This window comes from Megalobrama amblycephala, linkage group LG7 (genome assembly GCF_018812025.1).
Source record: "Megalobrama amblycephala isolate DHTTF-2021 linkage group LG7, ASM1881202v1, whole genome shotgun sequence".
Classification (NCBI taxonomy): Eukaryota; Metazoa; Chordata; class Actinopteri; order Cypriniformes; family Xenocyprididae; genus Megalobrama; species Megalobrama amblycephala.
The window spans coordinates 30,721,051-30,748,078 of record NC_063050.1 but is presented as its reverse complement, the minus strand read 5'-3'; the positions used below and the strand labels follow the sequence as shown (position 1 = coordinate 30,748,078).

Sequence of the window (27,028 nt, the reverse complement as noted above, 5' to 3'; positions counted from 1 at the left end):
TTCACAACTTAATGGGAAAGTAAGCAAAACGTTCTTAGAACATATATTTGATAGCAGGGTAAGACCGAAGAACAGCTTAGACTGGTTAAAGGTGTAACTGAATAAACAAGAATTTCATGTTGAGGTTTAATTTCCATGATGAAGTAATTGCTGCATTTGTGTTCATTTGAATGTGTTTTGAATGAGTTCACAATATAACTAGGTACTGGAGGATCAGTGGCCATTAGCAAAGGAAACTTGGAAAGATTTGTGCACTTATTCGGAAACATTTCTACTGACAAGCAATTCATCAAAGAAGGAATGGAAAACCTTTTTCTGTTTTTTCTTTTGATTTTCCATGGTGGATCCTCAACAATCACAAGAGTGCATATCCATGTGAGCAGCCAGAAAAACTGGGCAGATGCACAGTCTTATTGCAGGCAAAAATACAAAGACCTTTCCACCGTCTCTAGTACTGAAGAAAATGAGCGTCTCAGAGTAATGTTGGGGGCAAACACTAATCATGCTTGGATTGGGATGTACAGGAACAATACAAACCCGGACCAGTTTATATGGTCTGATGGGGACTTACAAACAAACTTCTATAATTGGAAGTCACGTCAACCTGATGGGAGAAACACCAATCAAAATTGTGTAGAAGTTGATGGAACCGGATGGGCTGATTATGGATGTGGAAATATCCTGGCTTTCTTTTGCTATATGACTTTGGAGAGAGACAAAAAGACATGGGAGGAAGCTGTGGAACATTGCAGAGATAACTACACTGAATTGGCCAGTCTGACCGATAATGAGCATCTGCAACAGGCTGAAAAACAGGCTGAAAATAATCTAATGGGAGAAACAAGTGTCTGGGTGGGTCTGCGCTTTGTCGCTGGACAATGGTTCTGGTTGAACGCAGAGCCTGTTGGGATCGAAGTGTCACTGCCATGGTGCCCAGCCATACCTTATCGTTGTGGAGCCCGCAATGTAGTGACTAAGCAGTGGGAGAACAGAGACTGTAACGATAAGCTCAGCTTCCTCTGTTGCTAGATTTGAAGATGATTGATAGAGGTACACATTTATTATTATTTTAATTTAGTTAATCAATTAATATTCAAATTTAACTTGATTCAAAGTAGGATTTTACCTTCTTTCCAAATGTTTTGCAGTGTGAATGGTATGAGCTGAAACCTCTCCTGAGTAATCTTTCATCTTTTGTATAGCAGTGGTCAAAAGTGATGTCTTATGCTGTAGTAAATGTATGCTTTTTTGTGTGTGTTTTTGTTTATTTCATCACCTTGGAATTACAAGGTTTACAAACAAAAATATTTCTATCTACGTAATCGAATGGAATGCAAAAACATTGAAGCTCAGTATCTCAAAACCGCTCACAATGCAGAGAGAACCTTATAATTCCAAGGTGGCGATTTTTGTGTAAAATGAGTTATGAATGCTTCAGGTATTTTCACCAAAAGGCTGTTTTTCTGTTACAGATTCCCAAGACTCTCCTGCATCCAGAAGATCCAGTATGTTTCTGTTGTAACAAATGTTTATCTTCTTACTTACTGTAGAATTGATGTAATAACCTTTTGGTAGCCATGACTGTTTAGAGAGATCTTTAAAATCTTTTCTTCCAAGATTCCACATGTAACATAACTATACTGTAAAAAGAAGTGTAAATGAATAAATCAAATAAACAGTAGTGAAATGCATACATTAACACTTTTTTTTTCTTTTTGTTTGCACAATGTAAAAAAATGATTTTTCTATTTTTTTTTAAAATGTCATGTTTTAGTCAATGTTTTACTTGCTGTTTCTTTGTAATTAATTGAAAAATTTACCAGCAACTTTCCCCCCCAGTGCACTGTTGCCAGTTTAGAACTGCAGGTGGACAGTTTTGTAGCTTCCTAATTGGTATGACAATGTTCTGTTTAAAAGATCTGCATTATAGCTTTCAAATTAAAATATTTGATTAGATCATTACATGTATTCTTTCCATGTTTCATGAATAAAGATATTGGAATAATTATACTGCTTCATTTTTTTTTTTTTTTTTTTTTTACTAAATACAGATAAAACCTTACTTTTAGGTCCTACAACAGTCACAAACTGTCCCTCATCCTCAGTGTTATCTTTGACCAATTGCACACTTTTGTAAACCATATACATTCATCTACAATTCAGTATAAATTCATTTTTTTCAATATATGTTTGGTCATGTAACGTGTCCTGCATGACAAAAAGTAATATCATCTCTCCTGAATCTGATTGGGTGCCACCTCCTGGTATTTATTTGCATCTTTCAAATGATTTTTGTGTTGTGTGAAATGCATCAAAACTCACAGTCCTCAGATTCTATCACAAGCGCTACTTCTGAAAATCCTCTACTTTTAGGTGCTCTGCTTAAAAGTTGTCTTAGTCTTTAATGATGTGGATAAATGGATATCTCCAGTCTTTTCCACATGAACAGTAACCAGAAGAAAAAGAAGGAAGGAGGGAGGGTCACTGAGATAGTGTCCTTTTAACTTCTGTGGAGGTAATACCTCTCAAATTTGGCTTGACCAATGAAGAGGGTGTAATTTCAAGCGGCAAATGTTTTTTTGTTTGGAAGCTGAGTCATTTGTATGATCAGAGTGGGCTGGCAGTTTTGTGTCTCTTTATACTCTGATAAATATAACAAGAATACAATGCATGCTATGAGGAGGTGATGTACATAATGTGTAAGTTACTAAACTAGGATTATTTTGATATCAAGCATGATACCAGTAAGGTTACATTATCTAGTAGTTCTATCGTGAAGCATGCATAAAACAGTATACAATACTGTAACAGACAAAATGTTACTTGTTTTATTATTGTATTTTAGCTCCCCTATTCTTGTTGGTTGCCGATGTTATTTATTTGGGTCACTTTTAGTACCACTAGGAGCAGCTTGAGGGTGCTAGTGCCTGGAGGTAACTGGACATATAAGCTTGGCCACCATAGAGTAAATCAGTTTGTTAGGTAGAAGGAAACCTCATGGTTAAACTCACGCTACCTTCTTGTTCATCTAAAGTCCTTTGTTGAGAATTCTTTGAGTTCATGGCTGCCCTTCCAGAGTCTCATCTCGTCATGGCTGCCATCTCTGAGTCTCGTCTTGTCATGGCCTGTCATGTCCGGCACCACCCTAACCTGCCAGCACCACATGCTCACCTGCCCAGGACTCCAGGGTGCCTGCCCCCTCCCTGGTTGGACTCTTTTTGGCGCGATGTTGCGCCTTTTGGGAGGGGGGAGTAATGTCAGGATTATATATTATTTTTAGTCAATTTGATTGTGGTTGTACTTTTCCTTGCTCCCGTTTACTATTATTATTAGTAGATTAAAATTCTTTCTCTGTTTCTCCTTCATCATGCGCTTTATCTACAGCCACACAACATGACTCTTGTCTTGAATGTCCAATCAAAGTCATGTAGCACTGACTTAGACGCATCAGTCATAATCCCACAGATGGTAGCGTTGTGCCAGTGGCTCCTCGGCCAAGCACATGCACCAAATGTCTGAACCTGCAGTTCCTCTCGTACTGAACAGGATTACTATTGCAACAACACAGACATTAGTAGGGTAAAACTAATCTGTTTCACAATGGTCTAATGGTATAGGCTTTTAGTGTACAATGATTATCCCTGCTGCTGTTTTAGGTTGTATTTCATATCCATATATCAGTAGGCAAATATATCACTTGGAAATCACACATTGCTCTTAAATTTCAAATCATCATTTGTCAGACATACCAGCATTTGTGTGTGTGTGTGTGTGTGTGTGTGTGTGTGTGTGTGTGTGTGTGTGTGTGTGTGTGTGTGTGTGTGTGTGTGTGTGTGTGATAAATGTGTGTTTGCAAACTTTTTTTGATATTGACAAATTCTAAAATCTAAAATAAACTCATTTTATTGTAATTGATTTTTCTCTCTTTTATTTTAATTGGATACTTTCCACCATGCAAGACACTCACCAATCACATCCTTTTTCAGTCCTTAATAATTTCTGCTAAAAAAATGGTCCTTGATTGAACAGACTTTAAAATTGAGAGGGCTTTACTTATAGATCTAAGTTTTGTTCTCAAATAATAATAATAAAAACATTTCAACTCTCAAATGAAATCTCACTGCCAGAGTGCCCAGCTCAACCCTGTCGTTGTGGAGTGCACAACACAAACTGACAGATGCCAGAGACTGTGCGGAGAAGTTCAACTTCGTCTGCAACTGAAAACAAAGGTAAGTGAAAAGTAATTTTGTAAAAGTCATTGAGCTTTAATAAATAAGCTAATTAAACATGCTAAATGTTGTATGTCCATTTAACATAGTCATATTTTTTAGGAATATTACCTTGATGATGTATTTGAACTGAAGAGGAATATATGGATATCATGGAATATACTAAATATTCAATAATTTATGATATGTTTGTTTAAACTATTTTTATAAGCAACATTTATGCAAAACCTTATAAGTCTGTTGTATCATGAGAAAATACTTTCTTGAATGTATATAGCATTATATCTGATATCATCACAAAGTATGTTTGGTCTAATATGCTATCTGAAATGTTAGACGTTTAGTGCACAATAAATTTAAATGGTTATTATTGCTGTTTTAAAGGGATAGTTCACTAAAAAATGAAAATTTGATGTTTATCTGCTTACCCCCAGGGCATCCAAGATGTAGGTGACTTGCGCGCGTTCAAGGCAGTTGGACATAGTGGTGTATTAGAGGTAAAAAATGATATAAATACTGTTCGGATTTTCACACAAACCGATTGTTTCGTGTCTTAGGACATCAGTGTGTCGTCATGAGCCGCAGGGTTTAATTTGGATTTGTCTGTGCGTGTTTTTTTTTACTATTGATAGAGTTCCCATTGACATGCATTAAACAACTGACAGACCGCAACGGTTGGAGTTAAAAATCATCGTTTGTTTTCTACTGAAGAAACAAAGTCACCTACATCTTGGATGCCTTGGGGGTAAGCAGATAAACATCAAATTTTCATTTTTGGGTGAACTATCCTTTTAAACTGTATTTCATAAATATATTGGAGGTAATTATAGCAGCTGGAAATCACACACTGGCGTGGTTAAATTGCATAGGCTGACTTTTCTGTGTTTTTTTGTTTTTTTATTTCATTCCAAGAGCCACATTTTAACAGTTTGTCATTGTTTGATAATTTTGTGTTTGCAAACGTATTTTGACTGTTTATGATGTTGACAAATTATCTGAAATAAACGAATTTGTTTCATTTTCAGACTTTAACAGAATCATAACATACTTTATACCCTGTCTGCACAGAAACATCATTACAGGTACAATCATCATGTACATGTACATGTGTTATTTTATTATTATTTATATATATTGTATTTTTTAATATTTTGAATTAGTTATTTTGTTTCATTTTCATGTTAGTTTCTTTTAGTATTTTGTTATATTCTTTTATAATTTTTTTTGTTTAGTTTTTTTTTCTTTTTTTTTTCTTTTTAATATTTCTAGCATTCATTTATTTTTATTTCAGCTAGTTGCCAAGACAACTTTTCTATTTTTTTAATTTAAGTTTCATTTTTTTCTTTTTTTATCTAATATTTTATTTTATTTTATTTTGTTTCACCAACAGACTGAGCATGATAAGAAAGTATTCTTAATTTAAGGTAGTCAGAGTTTACAAAAACCTTTTTACTTTGACATGTTTGCCTCATATTTTCTAATTGCTTGGAATTTGATTGCTTCATCATCCAACTGCCTTCCCTAATTATAGGTAAGAGTTAGCAGTTATTTGTCAGTATTCTGCCCTGCAATCCTTTTCCTTATTGTCCCCTGCATGTACTTGTGCCCTCAATATACAAGCCCTGACGGTTTTCATTAGCCGCTGTTATCAAAGTAGATTCCATGACTTAATTTCTGTTACAATTTGAATGTAACACTTGATCCTTTGTGTAATTTTCAATAAGTACTGGGCCTTCAAATCATGACATCTTGTTTAATTAAAATGTTTAAGAAAAACACTTCCACTTTTTTCTCACTTTTAATTTGTGGTCCCACTCTGAACTCAGAAGGAAGCAGGGCAAGACAGATATAACCAACTTTACATGGATTTACATGAGTTTACATATTCTAGTTTTTCTAGGGATTAGCCCAGACTTCTCCTTCTTTCAAATGATATTCATACGGTGTGGACACATTACACATCATGCAGGGTCACAACACAATCCTCATTCTAGCACTGGTTCAACACCTCACTGCTGAAAAAAAGATGAAAGCATCCATCAGTCTCCTGATTGTCATCTGTGGACTGACTAAAGCTTTGATTAGAGAGCATTTCTATCTGAATATCCAAAAGAACTGGACTGATGCTCAGAGTTACTGCAGGAAATATTACACAGATCTGTCAACAGTCACGAGGTAAAGAAGAACAAGACATCCTTATACAGCTAGCAAGAGGAAACTGTAAGGAACCCCCCATCGGCCCAAAAACGGTTAACGCGTGTATGCCTTTTCAGCGCCTCTGTGAAGTTCACTTAATTTCACTTGTTTAATCTGACTCCAATTTCAAATGATTCTTATTCTTAGGTTGTGTTTCCAATTAGAAATTAATCATTTGTTTTCTTAGTCATGATACTGCAACTTGCTAAGCCAGTTGATAGACAAAAATCAAAAGGTCCCATGATGTGCCCACATGCTCCTTTCATTGAGCCTTTAGTTTTAATCTATCCTGACGCAAGTTTGCGGAAATATGGACTCCAATAATCTACTGGTCATAATGATTTCAGAAGAATCCAGAGTAAATCAAATATAACATTTTATTTGTCAAGTAAAAATGTCAATTTCATAGTTGGACAATTAAAAGTCAGTTCAGAAATAATGAATGCATAACATCCATTGAAATGCATATACACACAGTGGTGGACTAGTGTTTGAAGACACTTGTCCATCACTGTGTGGGGGTTTCTGGCTACAGAAAATCCCCCATGACTGCTTTGCAATTTACCTTATATACAGACCAGAACAAAAGGGTTATAAATAGTTACTACATCAACACCTGTTTTTGGGGAAAGAGGAGTGGGTTTTCACAAAAGGCACCACCCAAAAAGAAAGATAGAATTTTCCTTAGTTTTCAATCTTCTTCATAATACCAGTGACTGCTGTGAAATTGAGACCATTTTACCAATCGCACTGAGACATTTGAAATGATACCAAACATAAAAAGGGAAAAACAATAGATACACAAGTTATATTATATGTCTTGAAGAATTTTCAGTGACTTGAGTCAGGGGGAAGGGAAGGTGTGTTTGTGCGTGTGTGTGTGTGTGTGTGTGTGTGTGTGTGTGTGTGTGTGTGTGTGTGTGTGTGTGTGTGGTGGGGGAGGCGTTGTCCTTTTGGGGCTAGGGCAAGGCGTTGTTCTTTGCCAATTCTTTGAGATCTTTTTTCCAGATGAGTTTTATTATTTATTGCAGGATGCTTGATCTCTGTTTTTGTCTAGCAGGAAAATCAAGTCTTACAAAACCCTTTAACCAAATGGATCGGCCTGTATAAGAACACATCCAACATCAAGCAGTTTCTGTGGTCTGATGGAAAATCATTTTCGTACTCAAAGTGGCAACGAGGTCAGCCCAGTAATGTTAATGGAAATCAGAACTGTGTGTTCTTCCAGTACAACTGGTTTGACTATGAATGTTATAAGTTACAAACTTTTTTCCGCTATAAGATGGTCTTCAGTCTTGATAAAGAGAAGCGTACATGGGATGAAGCTCTGCAGTATTGCAGGACTCACCACAGCATGGCCACTGAGACAATTACAGATGGCAAAACAAGTGACAGTGGAGTCCCAGACAGAAAGTTGTGTGGACGGAACTGGGTTACCTAGTTGGAGAATGGTTCTGGGTCAACAATGTGCCTCTGGGGAATCAAATCTCACTGCCAGAGTGCCCAGCTCAACCCTGTCGTTGTGGAGCACGCAACACAAACACTGACAGATGGGAGAACAGAGACTGTGCGGAGAAGCTCAACTTTTTATGCAACTGAAAACAAAGGTGAAGAAGTCGAATTAAAAATTATTAACAGTAATTTATGTTAATGGGCGTTAACAAATAAGAAAATAAAACATACTAAATATTGTTAGGGGTTAATGAAATAGAAAAAAAACATGTTAATTTTTGTTTGTTTTCACATCTGAAATAATAATGTCATATATTTTTAGGAATATTTCCTGGCATGCTGTGTTTGAACTGGAGAGGAATATCTGGTTATCGTCGAATATGCATATTCAGGAACTTATATGTTTGTTTTAGTGTATGATGGTTTGTAGTGGTTATCATTTTGGTTTATGTTATATTTAAAGGTGCCCTAGATTCAAAATTTGAATTTACCTCGGCAGAGTTGAATAACAAGAGTTCAGTACATGGAAAAGACATACATTGAGTTTCAAACTCCATTGCTTTCTCTTTCTTATATAAATCTCATTTGTTTAAAAGACTTCCGGAAAACACGTGGATCTCAACATAACAACGACTGTTACGTAACAGTCGGGGTGTACGCCCCCAATATTTGCATATTTCCAGCCCATGTTCCCAACATTATGAAAGGCATTAGACAAGGGCAGCCAGTAACATCTGGATCTGCACAGGTGAATCAACAGACTAGGTAAGCAAGAACAACAGCGAAAATGGCAGATGGAGCAATAACAACTGACATGATCCATGATAACATGATATTTTTAGTGATATTTGTTTCGTTAGCATGTTACTAATGTACTGTTAAATGTGGTTAAAGTTACCATCGTTTCTTACTGAATTCACGGAGACAAGAGCCGTCGCTATTTTCATTTTTAAACACTTGCAGTCTGTATAATTCATAAACACAACTTCATTCTTTATAAATCTCTCCAACAGTGTAGCATTAGCCGTTAGCCACAGAGCATAGCCTCAAACTCAGAGAGAATCAAATATAAACATCAAAATAAATACTTTACTCACATAATTCGAAGCATGCATACAGCATGCATGACGGACATCTTGTAAAGATCCATTTGAGGGTTATATTAGCTGTGTGAACTTTGTAAATGTGCTGTAATATAATCGAGAGCTCGTGTGGCAGGGAGCACGCGAATTTAAAGGGGCGGCGTGCTGAAAAAATCAGTGCATAGTTAATGATGCCCCAAAATAGGCAGTTAAAAAAATTTATTTTATTTAAAAACGACTTTTATTTATTTTATTTATTTTGAGCTGAAACTTCACAGACACATTCAGGAGACACCTTAGACTTATATTACATCTTGTGAAAAAGCATTCTTGGGCACCTTTAAAATAGAAATACTAGAGGCACATGTATCAAATCAAATGTAAGAACATGTCGATATTTGATATAGACAGACATGTCAACTGAGTTATTCATTAATTTATCGAGAGCCACCATAGTTAAATGTTGTTCAGAAACTCATTTTGCATGCAATCATTTATAATACAAACCTTAAATTAATTTTACTACTAATTTAGTATATAGTACATATCATTATGTAATGTTAATGCAAGTAAGCTCAGTAATACTTTCACCAATTTATGTTCTCCAATAATTGCACAATTTAAGATGTCTATGGCAATAATAGTTTACCTCCAGTCTAAAATTGCTATACAGTATGTTTACTTGGCCTACAATAGCACTAACCGTCAATTCCTTTATTTTTGGTGTTCTACAAGAGAAATTTCCTTGCAGTACCCACAAATAAGGAATTGAGCCCTTGTGTTGTTGGAGCCTGATTAATTGTACAATTCATAATAAACACCAGTAAAGCAAAAGGACACTGTTGAAGTATGTGGAATTTATGATTATTCAGTTGTGTATCACTTGTTTTGACAAAAAAGACATGAGCAAAAATGTGGTTCCTAACAATGTGCTGAATATCTACAATATACGGCCTTTTCAACTACACTCTTGCTTTCACTCACTCCACAGCAAAGTGAAGTATGTGTCATTGTCACTTCTGTTGTTCAAATTTATGCTACATCTCTATGACATCTATATTATTTTCTGATAATATTTTTTTCCAGGCACAATTTACCAATTTCAAACCACATCAATCTTAATAACTACTATTAATTTTGTATTTAATCATTTAGATATATAATTGTTCATGAAGGCTGGAAATGAAAAGCGCCTTATATTCAGGTATGCATAATTATTAGGGCAGGTTTTATTTTACAGATGAAATGAGCCAAAAAGAGATTTAACTCAGAATGAAAAGTCAAAATTTATTAAATACCCATGAGAAGGATACAATACTAATGGAATTTACTAGTAATGAAATACTGCAACCTACCTGGAGTCTCCAGAAGTGCAAGGTGTCATGATCTCAGAGACTTAGGTTAGCTAAAGAATCCTAAAAAATGACCCGCACATAATAAGAATCACAAGCTGAAGTATTGTAAAATACATTAACACTTTTTTAAAGGCTTTATAGACAGACAGATTGAGAGTGACTCTTGGAAGGACCAGCACCACATCCTCTTGTACCACTGTTTGAAGAATTTATCTTCCAGAATCTGGCTGTAAGTTTTGTTTAAGTCCGTTTTGCAGAGATGGACTAAAAATGAACTCCAAAATGAAAGGGTCAAATGCAGATAGAACCTTCTAATTCTAAAAAAATCACTTTTCGCTTGGAATTATAAGGTTTTATCTTATAAAACATTAATTAAAGCAATCATTTTCAAGAAACACTAAGTTTACTTTAATTTGTTTTAAAACATAAAATTAGTGTTGTAACAGTGTGTTGAGAAAGTTTAATTAAATGCTTTTTTATGACATTTCATATTTTAGAATGAATATTGTTTTCTTGTTCAAGTTAAGCATAAAAGGCATGCTAAATATTGCATATCCAGTGCAGATGTTAAATTTAGGTAGGAATATGGTGTGTAATTTAACACATTATTAAAGGAACTGTTTAAGTTTAAGTTTCCATTTGTTTAGACAGAAAACAGCTACTGTAATTCCACAGAAAGTGAGACAGGTACCCTGCTGTATGTTCTATTGAGGTGGGATATAAGTTAGGTTAGGGACAGATTTGGTGTTATAGGTTTAAGGGTGGTCACTCTAAAAATGCTGGGTTGTTTCAACCCATGGTTTGAGATGAATATGGACAAACCCAACGGTTGGGTTTCAAAATTTAATTTAAAAATTTAAACTGACAGTTGGGTTTGTCCATATTTGACCCAAACATGGGTCAACAGTGTAATTAGATGTATTTATTAAAATACAAGTACAATGTAAAACATGTATGTACACATTTAGTGTATTGTATCAAATTATTAATTTAAATGTTACTACATAGTAGTTAAAGACACATAATAATAAGCAGGACCACTAGAGTTTATAAAGACACTGTGGCTATGAAACCTTAGTTCTGAGTGAACAAGGAACCAAAGAGAAATCAGTAACTTTCTGGTGGAGCTCAAAAAACAAATCAAACACCTGGGAGAAGCTTAACTTCCTCTAAGTAAAGTGAGAAGTGAAGATATTATTTGCATGTCTTTTAAATAAGCTTGACATGAATGTGTCACTGAGCACACTTTAAAATGGAAGAATCAACAGATTTGCATGCTTCATGTGAGCACAAACTTGATCGTTAGAAACATGACTCATCATCATCATCCTGACCCCATGCTGTGGAGACTACAGCTTTTGGTCTCGTGATATCCTTTGTAAAATAACTACAGAAAACACAGAGCTTCTTTGCCAATGCTAAAATTCAGGTCAATTAAGGAAACCAGTAATCTATAGCAGTTGCATGAGACCCAGTTCTGGATTAACCAATTGTGGCATGAAGCTTAAATCTAGGCTTTGGGTAGATTCATATTAGATACATTTGTGTGTTGGAAGTTGTTATAATGCTACTCTGTGCGTTCGCTTGGAGGCTACTATAAGACACTACGCACACTGCATTAAGCTAGATCGATATTAGGCATGTATGGACAACTATGTGACAGTCTAATAAAGGACAGAATTGTTGTAGGCATTCGCGACGACGCACTCAGTGCCAGGCTGCTGAGAGAACCTGATTTAGACTTGTATAAAGCTATTCAAATGTGCCGCGCTGCCGAGGCGAACCGCACGCAGCTCTCTCAAATTCAAATTACAGCGGATGCAGAAGTTCATGCAAGTGAGACAAACGCGAACAAGACACGGAACACAATCCAACGATCCAGGCATGTCGCGTTACATCATAAGGAACTGTAAATGCTGTGGAAGGGATCACAACAAAGGTAAATAGCATTTGCATAGCATTTGCTTCCAAAGTGTTCACTGAAACACAGAAGCGTTGGGCACAAATTGAAAAATAATTGGCAGCTATTGTATTTGGATGTGAAAAATGTTATCAGTACATATTTGGCAGACGATTCACAGTAGAAAGTGACCATAAGCCTTTAGAAATTATCATGAAAAAAACCCTAGCTGACACTTCTCTCAGACTCCAAAAAATGCTCCTGAAACTTGACATGACAGTGACAGAGCTCTACATAGCTGACGCTTTAAGCAGAAATTATCAGTCCCACACAGATGTTGACACAGCTGATGACGATATACAAGTGTGCACCGCTGCTTCACTGCCCATCGCACCACCATGGCTGTTGGAAATAAAAACAGAAATGAGAAATGACTCCATTTTGCCCATTGTTAAAAGTTTTGTCCTAAATGGCTGGCCTGAAGACAAACATTACTTACCTGACCAGGCAAAACCTTACTGGAATTATCGCGATGAACTGACTGTTGAAGATGACGTACTCCTAAAAGGTAACCACATCGTCATTCCACAAAGTAAACAAAGATTCATGTTACACAAACTCCAGTCACCAACCAAACGACTTGCAAGAGACAAAATGTTCTGGCCTGGCATGTCGATGCAAATCACTGACATGATTTCCAAGTGCACAGTATGCAATACAGGAGAAGGAACTGCAAGGAGCCCATGATAGGGCATGACATCCCACAGAGGCGGTGGCAAAAGGTGGGCTCTGATCTTTTTGAATTTGATTCGGAACAGTACATTGTACTTGTGGACTACTATTCTAACTTCATCGAAGTGGAAAAGGTGAAAAACATCAAAAGTACAACCATCATTAACATCTACAAGCAGCAATTTGCTAGATACGGTATGTATACCTGAAGTGGTGATAACGGATAATGGCCCAGCTTATGCATCAGATGATTTTATTCTTTTCAGTCGGTCATATTGATTCAAACACGTTACATCATCACCAAGGTACCCACAAAGTAACGGCAAAGCAGAAAAAGCTGTCCAGGTGGTTAAGTCACTATTCAAAAAAGCAAAGGCAGACAGACAAGACCCATACATCATGCTCTTAGACTACCGAAACACACCCCTGGAAAACCTCCCATCTCCGGCGCAATTGTTAATGGGGCGTAGGACTCAAACACAGCTACCCACTGCACAAGCACTGCTTAAGCCACAATGTATGACTGGCATACACAGACAACTCAAAAGCAACCAGCTCAAAACAAAATGGTACTATGACAGAGGTGCCAGTCACCTGCCAGGTCTTAAGCCTGGTGATTACGTGCGCGTACAGGACAATGCACAGTGGAAGCCAGCAAAGGTTTTTGAAGTATGTGAAGCACCACACTCTTACATTGTGGAAAGTAATGGACAACAACTCAGACAGAATAGAAGACATCTCATACAGACAAGAGAACAACAACAAAAAAGGAGAAGAGGGAAGTCCAGAGCCCAGTGTCAATGTCCAGTCCAATACGACAGAGCCCAGCATCACAGAAGCAAAATATCCTAAAAGAGTTCGTAAACCACCTATGAGATTAGACTTATGAACCGAAACTCTTTGGTGATGCGTATAGAGGGTATGCGTCGACGTCACTTTCCCGCCGAAAGCGCGCTCCCTCAGCTGGACTGAGTGGCAAAAGAACCTGCTGCGTGACTGGATTTAATAGGGAAAACGGCGAAAACACGAGTAAAACAAACGAATTACACTAAAGGTTGGAATTGAAAGTGTTTCTTACAACTTGTCAAATAAACCTAATCCATGGATATTGACATGCAGCCTGGAGTCATGTTTCCTGACATTTATATGTGCCTGATTTCGACGGCAGGGAGAAACATAAAGCAAATCTGCCTGTGAATATTTTATATAACTACGATATAGGTAGGTTTAAATCCGCGTAATCACTTATATCAATGTTATATCGTCATATTGTCCAGCCCTAAAACATAGTTTTACAGTATTTTTTGTCAGTGTTGTTTATTGAAAAACACCCAATTATGCAGAATATAAGATGGAAAATATTTAATTGATGAGTTGTCAACATAATATATAACAATACAATATATACGGTATGATTTTACCTCAAAATCCAACAATTTGACACAAAATGATAACTGCAAATGTTTATCTGCCTGGAGTCGAGCTGTTTCTGTGAATTGCAGTGATCCATTTTCTTTTTTCCCTTTTGCTTTGTGCAGTTTTTAAATATATACCTCAGGGTTTGTGTCAAAGCTATTTGTACAAGTCAATCACAAAGCTCTTTCCCGTTTTGGATGTGTTTTGTGTGTTTTTCGCGACATTCACGCTGAAAACCAATGCTGCCGCTCAAGGGGCTCGCACACCGGACGCGAAGCTCAACGCCGCGACATGTCTTTCAAATTCGAACGAGTCGTAGCTGGGCGCCGCGGACAGGTACACTCACAGAAAACAATGCGTTCGAATTTTAAAGACGTGGCGAGGCGCTGAGCTTCGTGTCCGGTGTGTGAGCCCCTTCAGTCTTTTGCCACTCAGTGGGCGTGACCGCAGTCGTAACGGTCGACGGTGACGTCACGTGCATGCCCTCTATTGCAGTTTGCCCGTAACTACTGTTAACAGTTAAGTTGATACTCCTTAATTGTTAGTAATGCTGTCCCCATTTAGGTATTAATTACTGTTATGTTCTGTTACTATTTAATATTAGTGAAAAAAGGGGAAAAGTAATATGTGTGTTGCCTACCAGGTGAGGGCGCTAACAGTAAAGACTCCCCTGGAGAGCGGATGCGAATACAATTCAGTTGTTATTGACATACATGATGTGCAGACTCGTTTATAACAAACATGATTAGTTTTCTGTCAGTGAATATATCCATCCAAACAGTTGCTAAATAAAACCAGAAATAGAGGGTAACGCGGGTATGATGTCATTGATATGCGTCGCACAGACACAAAATTTCTGGATTTAAACATTCTTGGAAACGTTTGGGAAAATGTAAGTACACAAGTCAACAAAATATATAACACTGTTCTAGAAGTTTTTGGGTATTTTTATTTACTTTAAGTAGTTTGTGTACCTTTGTGTACGAATTAGCTCAATGACAGCAGCACTCTAATCAGGGACTATTTTTATGTTTTCAAAGTTACTCATTGTACTGTAAAGTTTTCTCTCCAGTGAATGACACATGATGTAATCCAATAAGGTTGTCTTTCTGTTTTGTGCACGTTCATGAGTTTTGGAGGAGGCGTGGCTTTGGACAGTGAGTGGCAGGGAGGGTGGGATCGTATGCTTTCAATGCTAGCAGGCTAAAATGAGCATTTCTCAGATCACCTACTGCTCTTTTAATGTTTAAACTGAACATGAACTGAAACGCACTAAACTGAACCATCCACTTTTTGACATAGCAACAATAACAGCAACACCTTTAGCACCGTAAACACCTAGTAAACACAAAGACAGTGCAGTTTGCATCTCTACAAAATTGTTTGGATGAATTTATGATAAAGTAACCAGCATTTCTTATGAACAAGGATCAGTCAGGAGAAGTGTAGTGGACATGTATGATATTAGTTAACTATAGGCAATCCAATTATTTCTAGAATATTTTACTGGATTATACTTGGAATATCATTTTTCTCATTTATATATCAAAGTTTTCTCTTCTTTATTTCCAGTCCCTATTAACATTCTTTACTGGTTCATTGAAAATAAAATGCAGAAAATATCCCATACTGAATTATCTGTCAATGTTTTTAAAGTCAGCATGAAATGGAAGTTGCAATCATCTGCTTCTCAAACACGAAAAAATGTAGGGCGGGACTTGATTTCGTCCATTGTTTGGATCTTGGATCATTAAAAGAATAAGACGTGTACATTTTTATTTCATGATGACTTTAAAATTAGGCAAATGTAAATAGAACTGTTTTGGTTACACAGCATCTCATGTAAAATTTAAGAGTAAAATTTATATCCAAAGAGCCTCTTGCTCCATTGATGGTATTTATATATGGTATTTATAGATCAGGTGACTGGCTTAAAACAACCTGCCTGCTAAATTTCCAAGCACCCAAGAGCAAAGATAGCACATTTCTAATTCTGAGGACTCCTCCATCAGTCAAAATAGCTAACAAAATAGCTTTATGCATGTATTTAGACCTCATTGGAAAGAGTAGATAGTAAGAAAGTAGATCTAGTTTGTGCTGGTGTTCAGTCATTATCCACAAGGAGGTGTCAATGAGTTCATTTGAACAATGTCTTTCTGTTTCTTGGTTCTTTTCTCTTCAACAGTTGCATGAAGGTTCAACCAACCTGGACAAGGCTCACACAACCTGAAACCACTACAAACACACTAGATGAGGTTCGACACTGTCAACGACCAAAGAAGGCAAACCAAGAACAACCAAGATACAGAGACAGACACAAAACCAACTAAAGAAATACAAAGAAATGCTGAGAGCCAACACAGGTGAAAAGCACTTATGATCCAAGGAGGGACGATACAAGTTCAGAAAAGAGAAACAGAGATGGTGAGAGATGTCATAGAGGAACTTACAGCTTTCAGCACACTTCCACTTCACTCTTGGTCTTTCCAATACACACATTCACACACACACACTCAGGACAAACAATGAACTCTCATTTTGGAAATTAGTTTTTAAACACATGTTGTCTGATAAAAACCTTTAATCATGGGCTACTGTGTCTTCCAGATCATCTGTAACCTTACTATTTCTCTCCTGCTGCTATCGCTTAGTGTCAGCGGCACCACAAACCGTAAGTATTAAGATCTGCTCTATGATGCCCTATTACTGACTGATTTCTGTCAGTAATATATTGTTAAACGGGATTTCTAGCTAACAATGTGGTATGTCTATGGCAAGATTTGCGGTGTGTGTATGGTTTTATGAGTAGAAAGCAGTTGCATAACCTTTCACCTGACAACTACAGTAGCTGTTTTTTTTCCCCCTTCAATAACATTTACTGTCACACATATAATGTCTTGTTTGATATATCTTGGTTCAGCTTTTATGAGACAAACAATGCCATTTATTAAAATTTGATACTTTTTTTTTTTTTAAATATTCGAACTGCACCGACAGATGCCAACCAACAGAAACAGAAGGATTTTGTCGGATCAGTGTGTTACCCCTGCCGCATCTGTTGCTTATTTCCGCCAAATCAACATGTTGAAGGTCTGAGAAGTGACATACTGTAATCTAGTTATTGCCTGTTTTAGTCTGTGTCAATCATGCAGTTTATAATAATTTTAATAATAATTTTGAGAATTATTATCATAGTTCTAATTTAATATTATATTACGTAGCTGGTAAATATTCACTTAGAGGACTTGAATAGCAGAGAACTAGAGTAGAAATAGAGAACTAGAATTTTTGTTAATTTAGATTTTCGATACCCAGATACCTATATCTGAATCATTAACCCATCTTAGAAAATATAATTTAACTGAAAGTCCTTTGACGTAGTCTTTATGCCAATATTAACAGACAGATGTAAGGAACCAATTAAAGTCTCCATCCAATTGTTAAATAAAAAATAAAGTTCATGCACTGCATTACACTTAGGGATTGGGGTGGGGTGTCTGGTTACAGAATACTGGATATAATTCCATTAAAGGTAAGGTAGACGATTTCAGAGAGGCTAGCAATAGCAAGCTAGCTTTAAAAAAATAAGATTTCAATAATATGTTTTCAAAGCATCATGAGAGACAGCATTAAATGACCTAAAGTCTCAAAGCACATTACAATAATAATGAATATAAACAACTTAAAGAGCGCTGTCTTGTACTACCTGACTGCGGCAGAATCATTTTGACATTGATAGTGTGGTCATAGAAATGTATGAGTGTGAGGATGTGAACAGCTCCGGCAGAATGACACGGGTTGCCATTTCGTAATTACAGTCACAACATGACTTGAGCTCAGCATAAGCTCGTTGTTGTGGTTCTGGAGGAACTGTAAAAGGCGGCTTGTTTTTGGCACTCAGTGGCTGTCTGTCTACAACTCGGCATAGCCTCATGGAACTGATGACGTGTGATGTCTTTTTTGATTTGAGTTTCAACCAGTATAACAAAAAGTGTTTATGAAAACCCTACCCTACCTTCAATATCTGGGGAAAAAACTGAGAAGGTTTGACTTTACTTTTTCAGGATTGAAAATTAGAATGTGTAGAAAATTACAGTAATGGTCTTATATGGTGTGTTTTAATGCTAATATCTATGTCGATATTAGACATGCAAAGGCTTTTCTCGGTCTACATTTTTGTCCTGTTTCTTTTATTCTTTTAGGTACTGAGCTGCATTGTAATCCAGTGATCAAAGTGCCACGAAACACAGTGTTTAAAGCTCGTGTTATGACAGTGTTGAGGATAAACTGTACTGTAAATCTGCGTGGATGTCACAGGAGCCCAAGAGTCTCATGGTGCAAAATCGATGGAAATGACTGCAAAGCTTTAAATCACTCAGATTACATAAAAACTGAGTGGAAGAATACAACAGAGCATGAAGGGATGGCTTTCCTGTTTTTCCTGAACATCTCAATGGAGGATGCAGGTTTATACCGATGTAAAGAAAGCGAGACGTCTGTAGGCCATGCTATTAATGTCACTGTGACAGGTGAGTGAATTATATTTTATTTCATTGGCAGCATGTATAAGCATTCAGACATTCTGTTGAATATAAATATAATAAAAATGTATTTAAAAAAAATTTCTCTAGAAAATAAGGAGGATGAGGTTTCACACAATCAAAACAACACAAGTAAGGCATGACTATTACAACATGATATGATGATAACCGTCAATAGGTTTTCAAAAGTCAAACTGCATTAAAGTGCATGTCTTTAATATTCCTTCTTTCAATGTCTACAGTATTAGATGTCCTGAATACTGATCATCCAAAGGATGATCAGCAGTGGCTCTGGCCATATGTGTACATCTGCACTGGAATAGCAGGGCTGGTGTTCATAATTATGACTGTATCATTACTTTTCATCAGATGCCAAGGTAAGTGGTTTGGGAATTTGCAATAAAATCTGGACTTTATGTTACAATAATAATAATAATAATAATAATAATAAATCAATTAGTTTCTGTGTCTGTTAAATGATCATGTGAAATTTTCCACAGGGACAAAATCCACAAGAAAAGATATGGCAAATAAAAATCAGGTATCTTTTGTTTTCATTTTGGAATGTAGAATTGTTTGTTGAATCCACTGAAATTTTTTTAAATGTCCTGTTTTTACTTCTACAGTACATGGAAACACAAAGCAGTGACCTGCCTCCTCCTCCTCCTCCTCCTGCTCATCCCCATCACAACACCCGTCCCCCCTCACACCAACCGACCTCTGCTTTATATCGTGTCTGTGAAACTCCACCTGTCAGAGGAGCACCATCAGCTGGAAGAGTTTCAGTTGGTAGACACAACACTGTTGGCACAGAAAGAGGAGAAGAAGAGAATGTTCTTGTATATGCTTCTTTGAATCACCAGCCTATGTCAAGAGGGCCGAGAAGAACAGCACGACAAGAACCAGAACCTTCAGAATATGCTGCAATTCGGTTCCGGTGATTCAATTACTCATTTACTTATAGACACTTTAAAAAAAGAATACTGAGAAAATGGTCACTCATTTGCTATATTAGGAAATAATTATAATGTATGAGGACCAAGAATGTGGGATTTTGGACACCTCTATTTCTGGATTGTTTGATGGCAACTGGCTGCTGGTATTTTAAAGGTCTGGCACACATTAACAGAACAGTATTCTCACATTAAAAAAAACAATTTAACAGCTCCCTTATCTGCCTTAAAACAAAAAAAATTACTAAATAAATAAATATATATAAATAAAAATATATATATTGTGGAAAGTTGTTGCACCTGGTGGCAGGAAATTAACACAATTAATGACAATGGCTTCTGCAATGGATGTTCTTTTAAGGTGCTATTTTATTACATGTAAGAAATCTTTTTTGGAACCTATCTTTGAAAACATTTCATGTTTTATTTCCATGTGGTTCATATAATTAACAGCTGCCAAATGACTAAAGGCCTGTTCACACCAAGACAAATATTCGGTATGAAAATTTGGAGTGATTAACATTTTAATTTAATTCATGTGTCTGGATTTGCTCTTTTGGTCACATGCCCAGAGTCACTGATGTTACATAAAACTATGAATTGGTGTTGTGTGATAAACACCACAGCAAATACTAAAATCTAAGTTGCTAAAAAAGAAGGGGGAAAAAAAATTAAATACTGTTTGACTTCCGTTCTTCTCTGTGACAAGTGTGTCAGAAACGAAAAGTAAGTGAGAAATCAGAAAGTGAATTTTCATTTCAGTTCAACCCATCGAATTTGACTGAACAGACAAATCTCGTGTTCAGCTTGGTGTTAAAGGCCTGCTTTAAATGCTCAAGCTCATTAAGTCAGGTGGATTCTGATTGGCTGTCAATGTTTTTATTGTTTATTACCCAAGGAAAAAAAATGTTCTGAAAGTAATTCCAACAGTATTGTTCCTTTGTGTCATTATTGTTATAGTTGTGGTGTAAACATCCCTGTTCTCACAGAATTAGAACTATTATGAAAACTTTATAGTTACAGTTATCGTCCTTGGTGTGAATGGGCCTTTACTGTACAGTTTGGAATGTTTCACTTCACTTTATTGATTTAGAAATAGAATGTTCATGTTAAATTATTTTTTCTAATCATAAATGTATTGTAAAGATGTTATGATTTTTTTAAAACAATGTTTCTATAAGACCACCAGACATTATCAGTATGTCTGTTTTTCAGCATCTAAGTTGTGATTTGTAGAGTTTCTACGCAGAGTACAAACTGAAAAGCCCACAAGAGCAAAAGCATGCAAACATCACATTTCCTGTATGAGCAGGGGGGAGAATGCAACTTACCAGATATGATGGTGGGATTCTTTACCACCCACAATGAAGAGTAGTACATACAACCACCTTTTTTAAATTCACTAAAGGTCAATGAGATACATACTCTCTTCTATTTATACTGTACACCCACAAAGAAGAATAGTATATTTGACCTCCTACTGTTAATGTATTAAAGGTCAATGAGTAATGTACTCCCTTCTACTTGTACAGTACATACTGAGTGTTTGTTTTTGTGAATGAGTCAATTAATCCAATTGTTTATTCCTCATCAAGCTCGAAGCTTATTTGCAAGTGTGTAACTAAGTTTGCTGCTGTTCTCGTCGTGTTGGTGTGTCTTTCACCTAAGACTGTGACTCATTCCTTTAAAGGGGACTTCCATAAAATATTTCCTTATTTAATCTCAACACTGTATTTACCTTGACATGAGTCAGTTAGAGAACTGTTTCTCATGGAATATGTATTAGAAGTACAGTTTCAGAATGTATGAGCAAGACTCTCCTCTCATAGGGGGTCCTGTGCTCTGATATATTTTTAAGTAAAAAAAAGTATGGAATAAATGTGAATGTGTTTGCTGTAGATTGTTGTCTCTGAATCACTTTTCGGTAAATAAACTGCTATAATCATTAAAAGCAATTCAAGAAACCATCATTAATGCATGTTGATAGCATAAATTCATCATAAAACCTCAAGAAAAGATATTTAACTCAAAATTTAAAAGTATGTCATTGTATTAGATACAAATATCAAACCAAGTGGTATCTGTGAACAAATGATGCTATGAGGTTTTCGTCACTTTCTGCAACACCTTGTAATTGTTTTCGAGGTGGTTTTTAGCAGATGTATGAAAATGAGCTCACCTAGCAGAGTAACCACAGGTGGAGTTCACGATATTAACATATACAAACAATTTGTACTTGTTTGACAACAAGAAAACAATACATTTTATAATTTAACACAAATTTAATTAATGTAAATAGTGATTGGCCACAACATTAAAACCACCTGCCTAATATCCTCCTTAAAGGTGCTAAAGAGGATGCTTTGTTTTATACATTTTTGCAATATTACTTGAAACTGTCTTTACTAACTGATAAAAGACTATTTATTAGGTGCACTGAAAGTAATAATATTAATATACATCATCTGTGCATGAGGTAGGGCCTTAAAAACATCAGCCAATCGTTTACGCGATGATTGGCCCTCTGGCTTGTCAATCACTGCCATGACGTTCCTTGTGCGAGACGTGCGAGACGTGCACGGCTGCGTGCTCCAGTAACTTTCCACACTCCACAGGCGCCGCATGCTATGTTTTTCTCTGGAGACAGGAGTAACAACTGCAGATTATGAGTTACCTGCGGTGAGTCCAACATAATGAATCCACTAACACGACACAGCGAATGCCGGTGGTAAACACTCGTGTTCCAATACTCGAGTTTTGGGAGGCGTTCCCTCGAAACGAGCTGTGAAGGAGGGGGGTTGTTCTTACACATGCGCTCATTTCAAAAACTCACTAACAGTCTTTGGTTTCTCAGGTCGATGAAAAGATCCTCTTTAGCACCTTTAAGCTGCCAAACAGCTTTGAGGCATGGACTCCACAAGACCTCTGAATCTAGGACTAAGACATTAGCAGTAGATCCTTTAAAGGGTTAGTTCACCCAAAATTGAAAATTATGTTATTAATTACTCACCCTCATGTCGTTCCACACCTGTAAAACCTTCGTTCATCTTCTGAACACAAATTAAGATAGTTTTGATTAAATCTGATGGTTCAGTGAGGCCTCCATTGCCAACACGACAATGCCCAGAAAGCTACTAAAAACATATTTAAAACAGTTCATGTGACTACAATGGTTCAACCTTAATGTTATGAAGCGATAAGAATACTTTTTGTGTGCCAAAAAAACAAAATAACGACTTTATTCAACAATATCTAGTGATGGGCGATTTCAAAACACTGCTTCATGAAGCTTCGAATCAGTGGTTCGGAGTGTGTATCAAACTGCCAAAGTCACAAGCACCATTTCAATTTCAAAATGTTTCAAAACACTTATGACACAACGAAGCCTCGTTTACTGAAATCACTGTCTTCTGACAGTGACACCTTTGTATAATGGGCAGCATTACATTTTTTGGCAATATGAGTTACTGTGACTCCTCTATATCACTCTAAAAAATGCTGGGTTAAAAACAACCCAAGTTGGGTTAAATATGGACAAACCCAGCAGGTTGGGTTAAAGGGCACCTATTATGCCCTCTTTCACAAGATGTAATATAAGTCTCTGGTCTGGTCAAGTTTCAGCTTAAAATACCCCACAAATTTGCCCCTCTTTGGGGGGTGAGCAAAAACATGCCTTTTACTATATTACTATATTGCTGGCTAAAAAAATAAATCCAAAATTGGTTGAAAAAAAATGGCTGGGTGAAAACAACCCAATCCCTGGTTTTGTCCATATTTAACCCAGCATTTTTTAGAGTGCAAACGGGCTAGACTTCACTCTCCACAAGCATCAATAAGCCTTGGACACCCACACTGTCAGGTGTGGCACAAAAACACAGGTCAGGTTTTGCACAAAAAATAAATGACCCTTGTATTTTTTGAGTACATATTCCAATGACATAATATATCTATAATGCGTTAGTGTACACTCTAAAAAATGCTGGGTTAAAAACAACCCAAGTTGGGTTGAAAATGGACAAACCCAGCGATTGGGTTAAATGTTTGCCCAACCTGCTGGGTAGTTTTACTTAACTCAACTATTGTTTAAAAATTACAGTATTGCTTACTTAAAATGAACCCAAAATATCTTGAAAATTAACATTTATTAATATGTTTAATAAATGAACATTTTAATTTCATTTTAGATTCATTTTAAGTCAGCTATATATAGTCATTTTCAAACAATAGTTGGGTTAAATAAAACTACCCAGCAGGTTGGGCAAACATTTAACCCAACAGTTGGGTTAAAACAACCCAATTGCTGGGTTTGTCCATTTTCAACCCAACTTGGGTTGTTTTTAACCCAGCATTTTTTTAGAGTGTACTTTTTGGAGCCACAACCTTTATAGTTCTTTTAGCGATGGTCCATTAGAAAGCAGAATCTTTTCTCAGTTCCCTGTTACAGGTTTTCACTTGACTAGGATTGTCCTGAGAACATTTAACCTGTACAGATTTATGGTTGCTTGTCTCTCTTCTGCTTTTCAAAATAACACTGCAACAGGTAATAGAGAATTGAGAATACAGCATGCATGAAACTACTTTTAAAACAAACTGACAGTCTAGTCTAAAACTCAAAGTATCAAACATTGCTACTGCAGACCCATCATTTTGAAAATGTTTGGGCTTAGGGGGAGGATTTTGCATTTTATAGAAAGACTTGCAACAAATTTTAACAGTATATGTAATAGGTGGACAAAAGAGAGTTTAGAAAGTTGTCCCTAGTGCCAATATGATGATATAACCTGCAGAAAATGTCAGTGAACCAATCTGACTGAATCTTTTTCAGTGGTGTAAAGTATTTGAGTAAATGTAATTAGTTACTGTACTTAAGTACTTTTTTGGCTACTGTGTAGTTTTACTAACAAATACATTAGCAACTTTTACTCTCTACTTTACATTTTTGAATAAATAAATGTACTTTTTTCTTTAATACATTAATGACTAATGCAGTTACTGGTTACATTTTTGCATGGCACCTAACTTTTTCTGCTGCAGTTGGTTTCTGCCATAAAGAAGCTATATCGCCATCTAAGGGCATTGAAGGTACTAAATATTGTGCGTTTTGAGTCTTTACTCACCCAAACTTGTCAGCAAGGCTACTTTACATGAATGCAAGTGAATTGCAACTGTTTGATTTAGGAGATGAGGTCATGATTGCCGCTGCTGAAGCTGAAACCAGCATATCCAGTGCAAGTAGACTTTGACTATTTAATTTTACTTAACACTATTTTATTTATCCGCTATATTAACGAGACCTTTTTGAAAGATATTGTTTTTCCTATGGCTTTTTTGTGCCCTTGAACTTTACTGAGACTTGAGAGATTGTAGACATTTAAGAGGCTGTTGTGTCAACCTTGATTTATTGAAATTTTGAGATGTTCGGTTTTATTTTGATTTTAGACAATAAACATGATTTCTCATCTTACAAATCAACTGTTTCTTATTTTCACTGGCATGTTTCTTGGGTGTTGAAGACAAGTGCATCTTTGAGCTTAATGGAGTCATTTTTGCTGTAAGGTATCTGTACTTTTACTCAAGTGGTTTTCAGGTACTCTTTACACCTCAAATTTTTTGTGAACAGATTCAAAGGAATTGATTTACTGAGATGAATAAAATTTTCCAGTACTTGCGCACAACATTTATTAACTTTTTTTTTCATATAATAAAAATGAATATGTATGAATTACACAACACAAAGTCTATTTGCTTTAAACTATAAATGCAAGTAAGTTACATTTTTTTTTTAAAAATGCTCTTCATTTAGTTTAGGCCTTTAGTCCTAAAATCTAGTTAATCTAAGATCTAGTTAATGCGATTATAGCTCATCTTTGCAACATGTATAGCATGTTAAATGGTCCAACTGGCCTCAGCGTTGTGTGCTGGTGTGCTGGACAGATTAGCTAACCAATGCTTTTGGAGATCCAGAAAGAGAAAAGAATAAAGATTTATAACGATATTTTTAAGGAAAAATAAAGTGAAACTACCTTTTGCATGATAATTTCTTTTAAAAAGCCTGTAAAAAACCATTGAACATCACCATAGACCAGGTGAAGTAACTGTGTGGGTTTTTTTTTTTTTTTTAATTTCCTTTATGAGTGGGAGGATGAAAACACACAGTGCATACCACTCACTCAAAATCACCTGATGTTTGTCTTCAAAAAACAATGCAAACAAAACAGTACCATGTGACACACCGCTTGATTAAAGTACTTGTTTGCTTTATTATTCCAGAGAACTTTATTCCAAACACATCAAAGACTTGGAGGTGTGAAGATGAAGGGGAACAGGAGACACTCATTTTAGAATAACACGGGTGGGCTAAATGTTTAAAGCTATGAAGTGCACTTCTTCACATCCAAACATCAAGATAATAAATTGGCACCAAAGGCCAGAAAGTTGTTCATGTTATTTTTATTTTTTTTTTCTCGTTTGTTTTCTTTGCTTTGCTCTTTTTCACCCCCTACAGCTTCCCTCAGAATAATTAAGAAGTCACAAACAGCGTAAAGAGGAAGTTGATGTTACATACAAGTCTATACTGTATCAAAGGTGGCTAGCAGCACTCTGTCAAACACGAGGAAGAGATCACAGAAATCAATCTGTCACACTATTTGCAAAAGTCAACAAAAGTCAATTGGAAGCAATCAAAGAGGCAGAGCTCCCTCCAGAGGAATTCTGGGTGCATTTATAGTCTGGGTCTCTTCTCCAAACACCAACAGCCACACATTACGCACAGGACCAATCCTACGAAAGGAAGGAAAGGAACAACAGAAACACCAAAATATAACAACATTACATCACAGATGAAACATTAATGATGTTTTATTAACAAATTTCAGGTTCAGATAATTAACCTAATTATCACAGGAGGAGCACATTCAGTTAATCTCGTAAACTCAATTAACGAGATAAAAGATATATATGTATACAGCAAACTTGCCTCTGTTCTATGACAGTTTTCCAACCTCCCTCCACCACTCCATCACTTCTATCTATTCCTATCCAATCCTGGGATGGGGGGAGTTCTCTGGGTTCAGTCAAATATTGAGCTCGGAGCCCTCCCCTTGGAAAGCACACCATACGCATAACCTTTACTCAATTTAATTATATATAAGTGTGAATTATATGTAATTAGA

General features: G+C 36.3%; 1 protein-coding gene across 3 annotated transcripts; it reads left to right on the top strand.

Annotated features, from left to right (window-relative positions):
- Window positions 1-14,702: 14,702 nt before the first annotated feature.
- Window positions 14,703-20,137, top strand: LOC125272274 (B- and T-lymphocyte attenuator-like). Of its 3 annotated transcripts, XM_048197013.1 has the most exons (8): window positions 14,703-16,786; window positions 16,970-17,033; window positions 17,360-17,452; window positions 18,565-18,891; window positions 18,994-19,035; window positions 19,146-19,280; window positions 19,404-19,444; window positions 19,530-20,137. In XM_048197013.1, the coding sequence occupies exons 1-8, from the start codon at window positions 16,739-16,741 to the stop codon at window positions 19,842-19,844; spliced, it is 1,065 nt and encodes a 354-aa protein (XP_048052970.1). In that variant the 5' UTR covers window positions 14,703-16,738; the 3' UTR covers window positions 19,845-20,137. The 3 variants fall into 3 exon arrangements, with proteins under 3 accessions (XP_048052970.1, XP_048052971.1, XP_048052972.1); XM_048197014.1 differs by lacking the exon at window positions 17,360-17,452 and having other exon boundaries at window positions 14,926-16,786; XM_048197015.1 differs by lacking the exons at window positions 14,703-16,786; window positions 16,970-17,033; window positions 17,360-17,452 and adding an exon at window positions 17,491-18,406.
- Window positions 20,138-27,028: the final 6,891 nt, after the last annotated feature.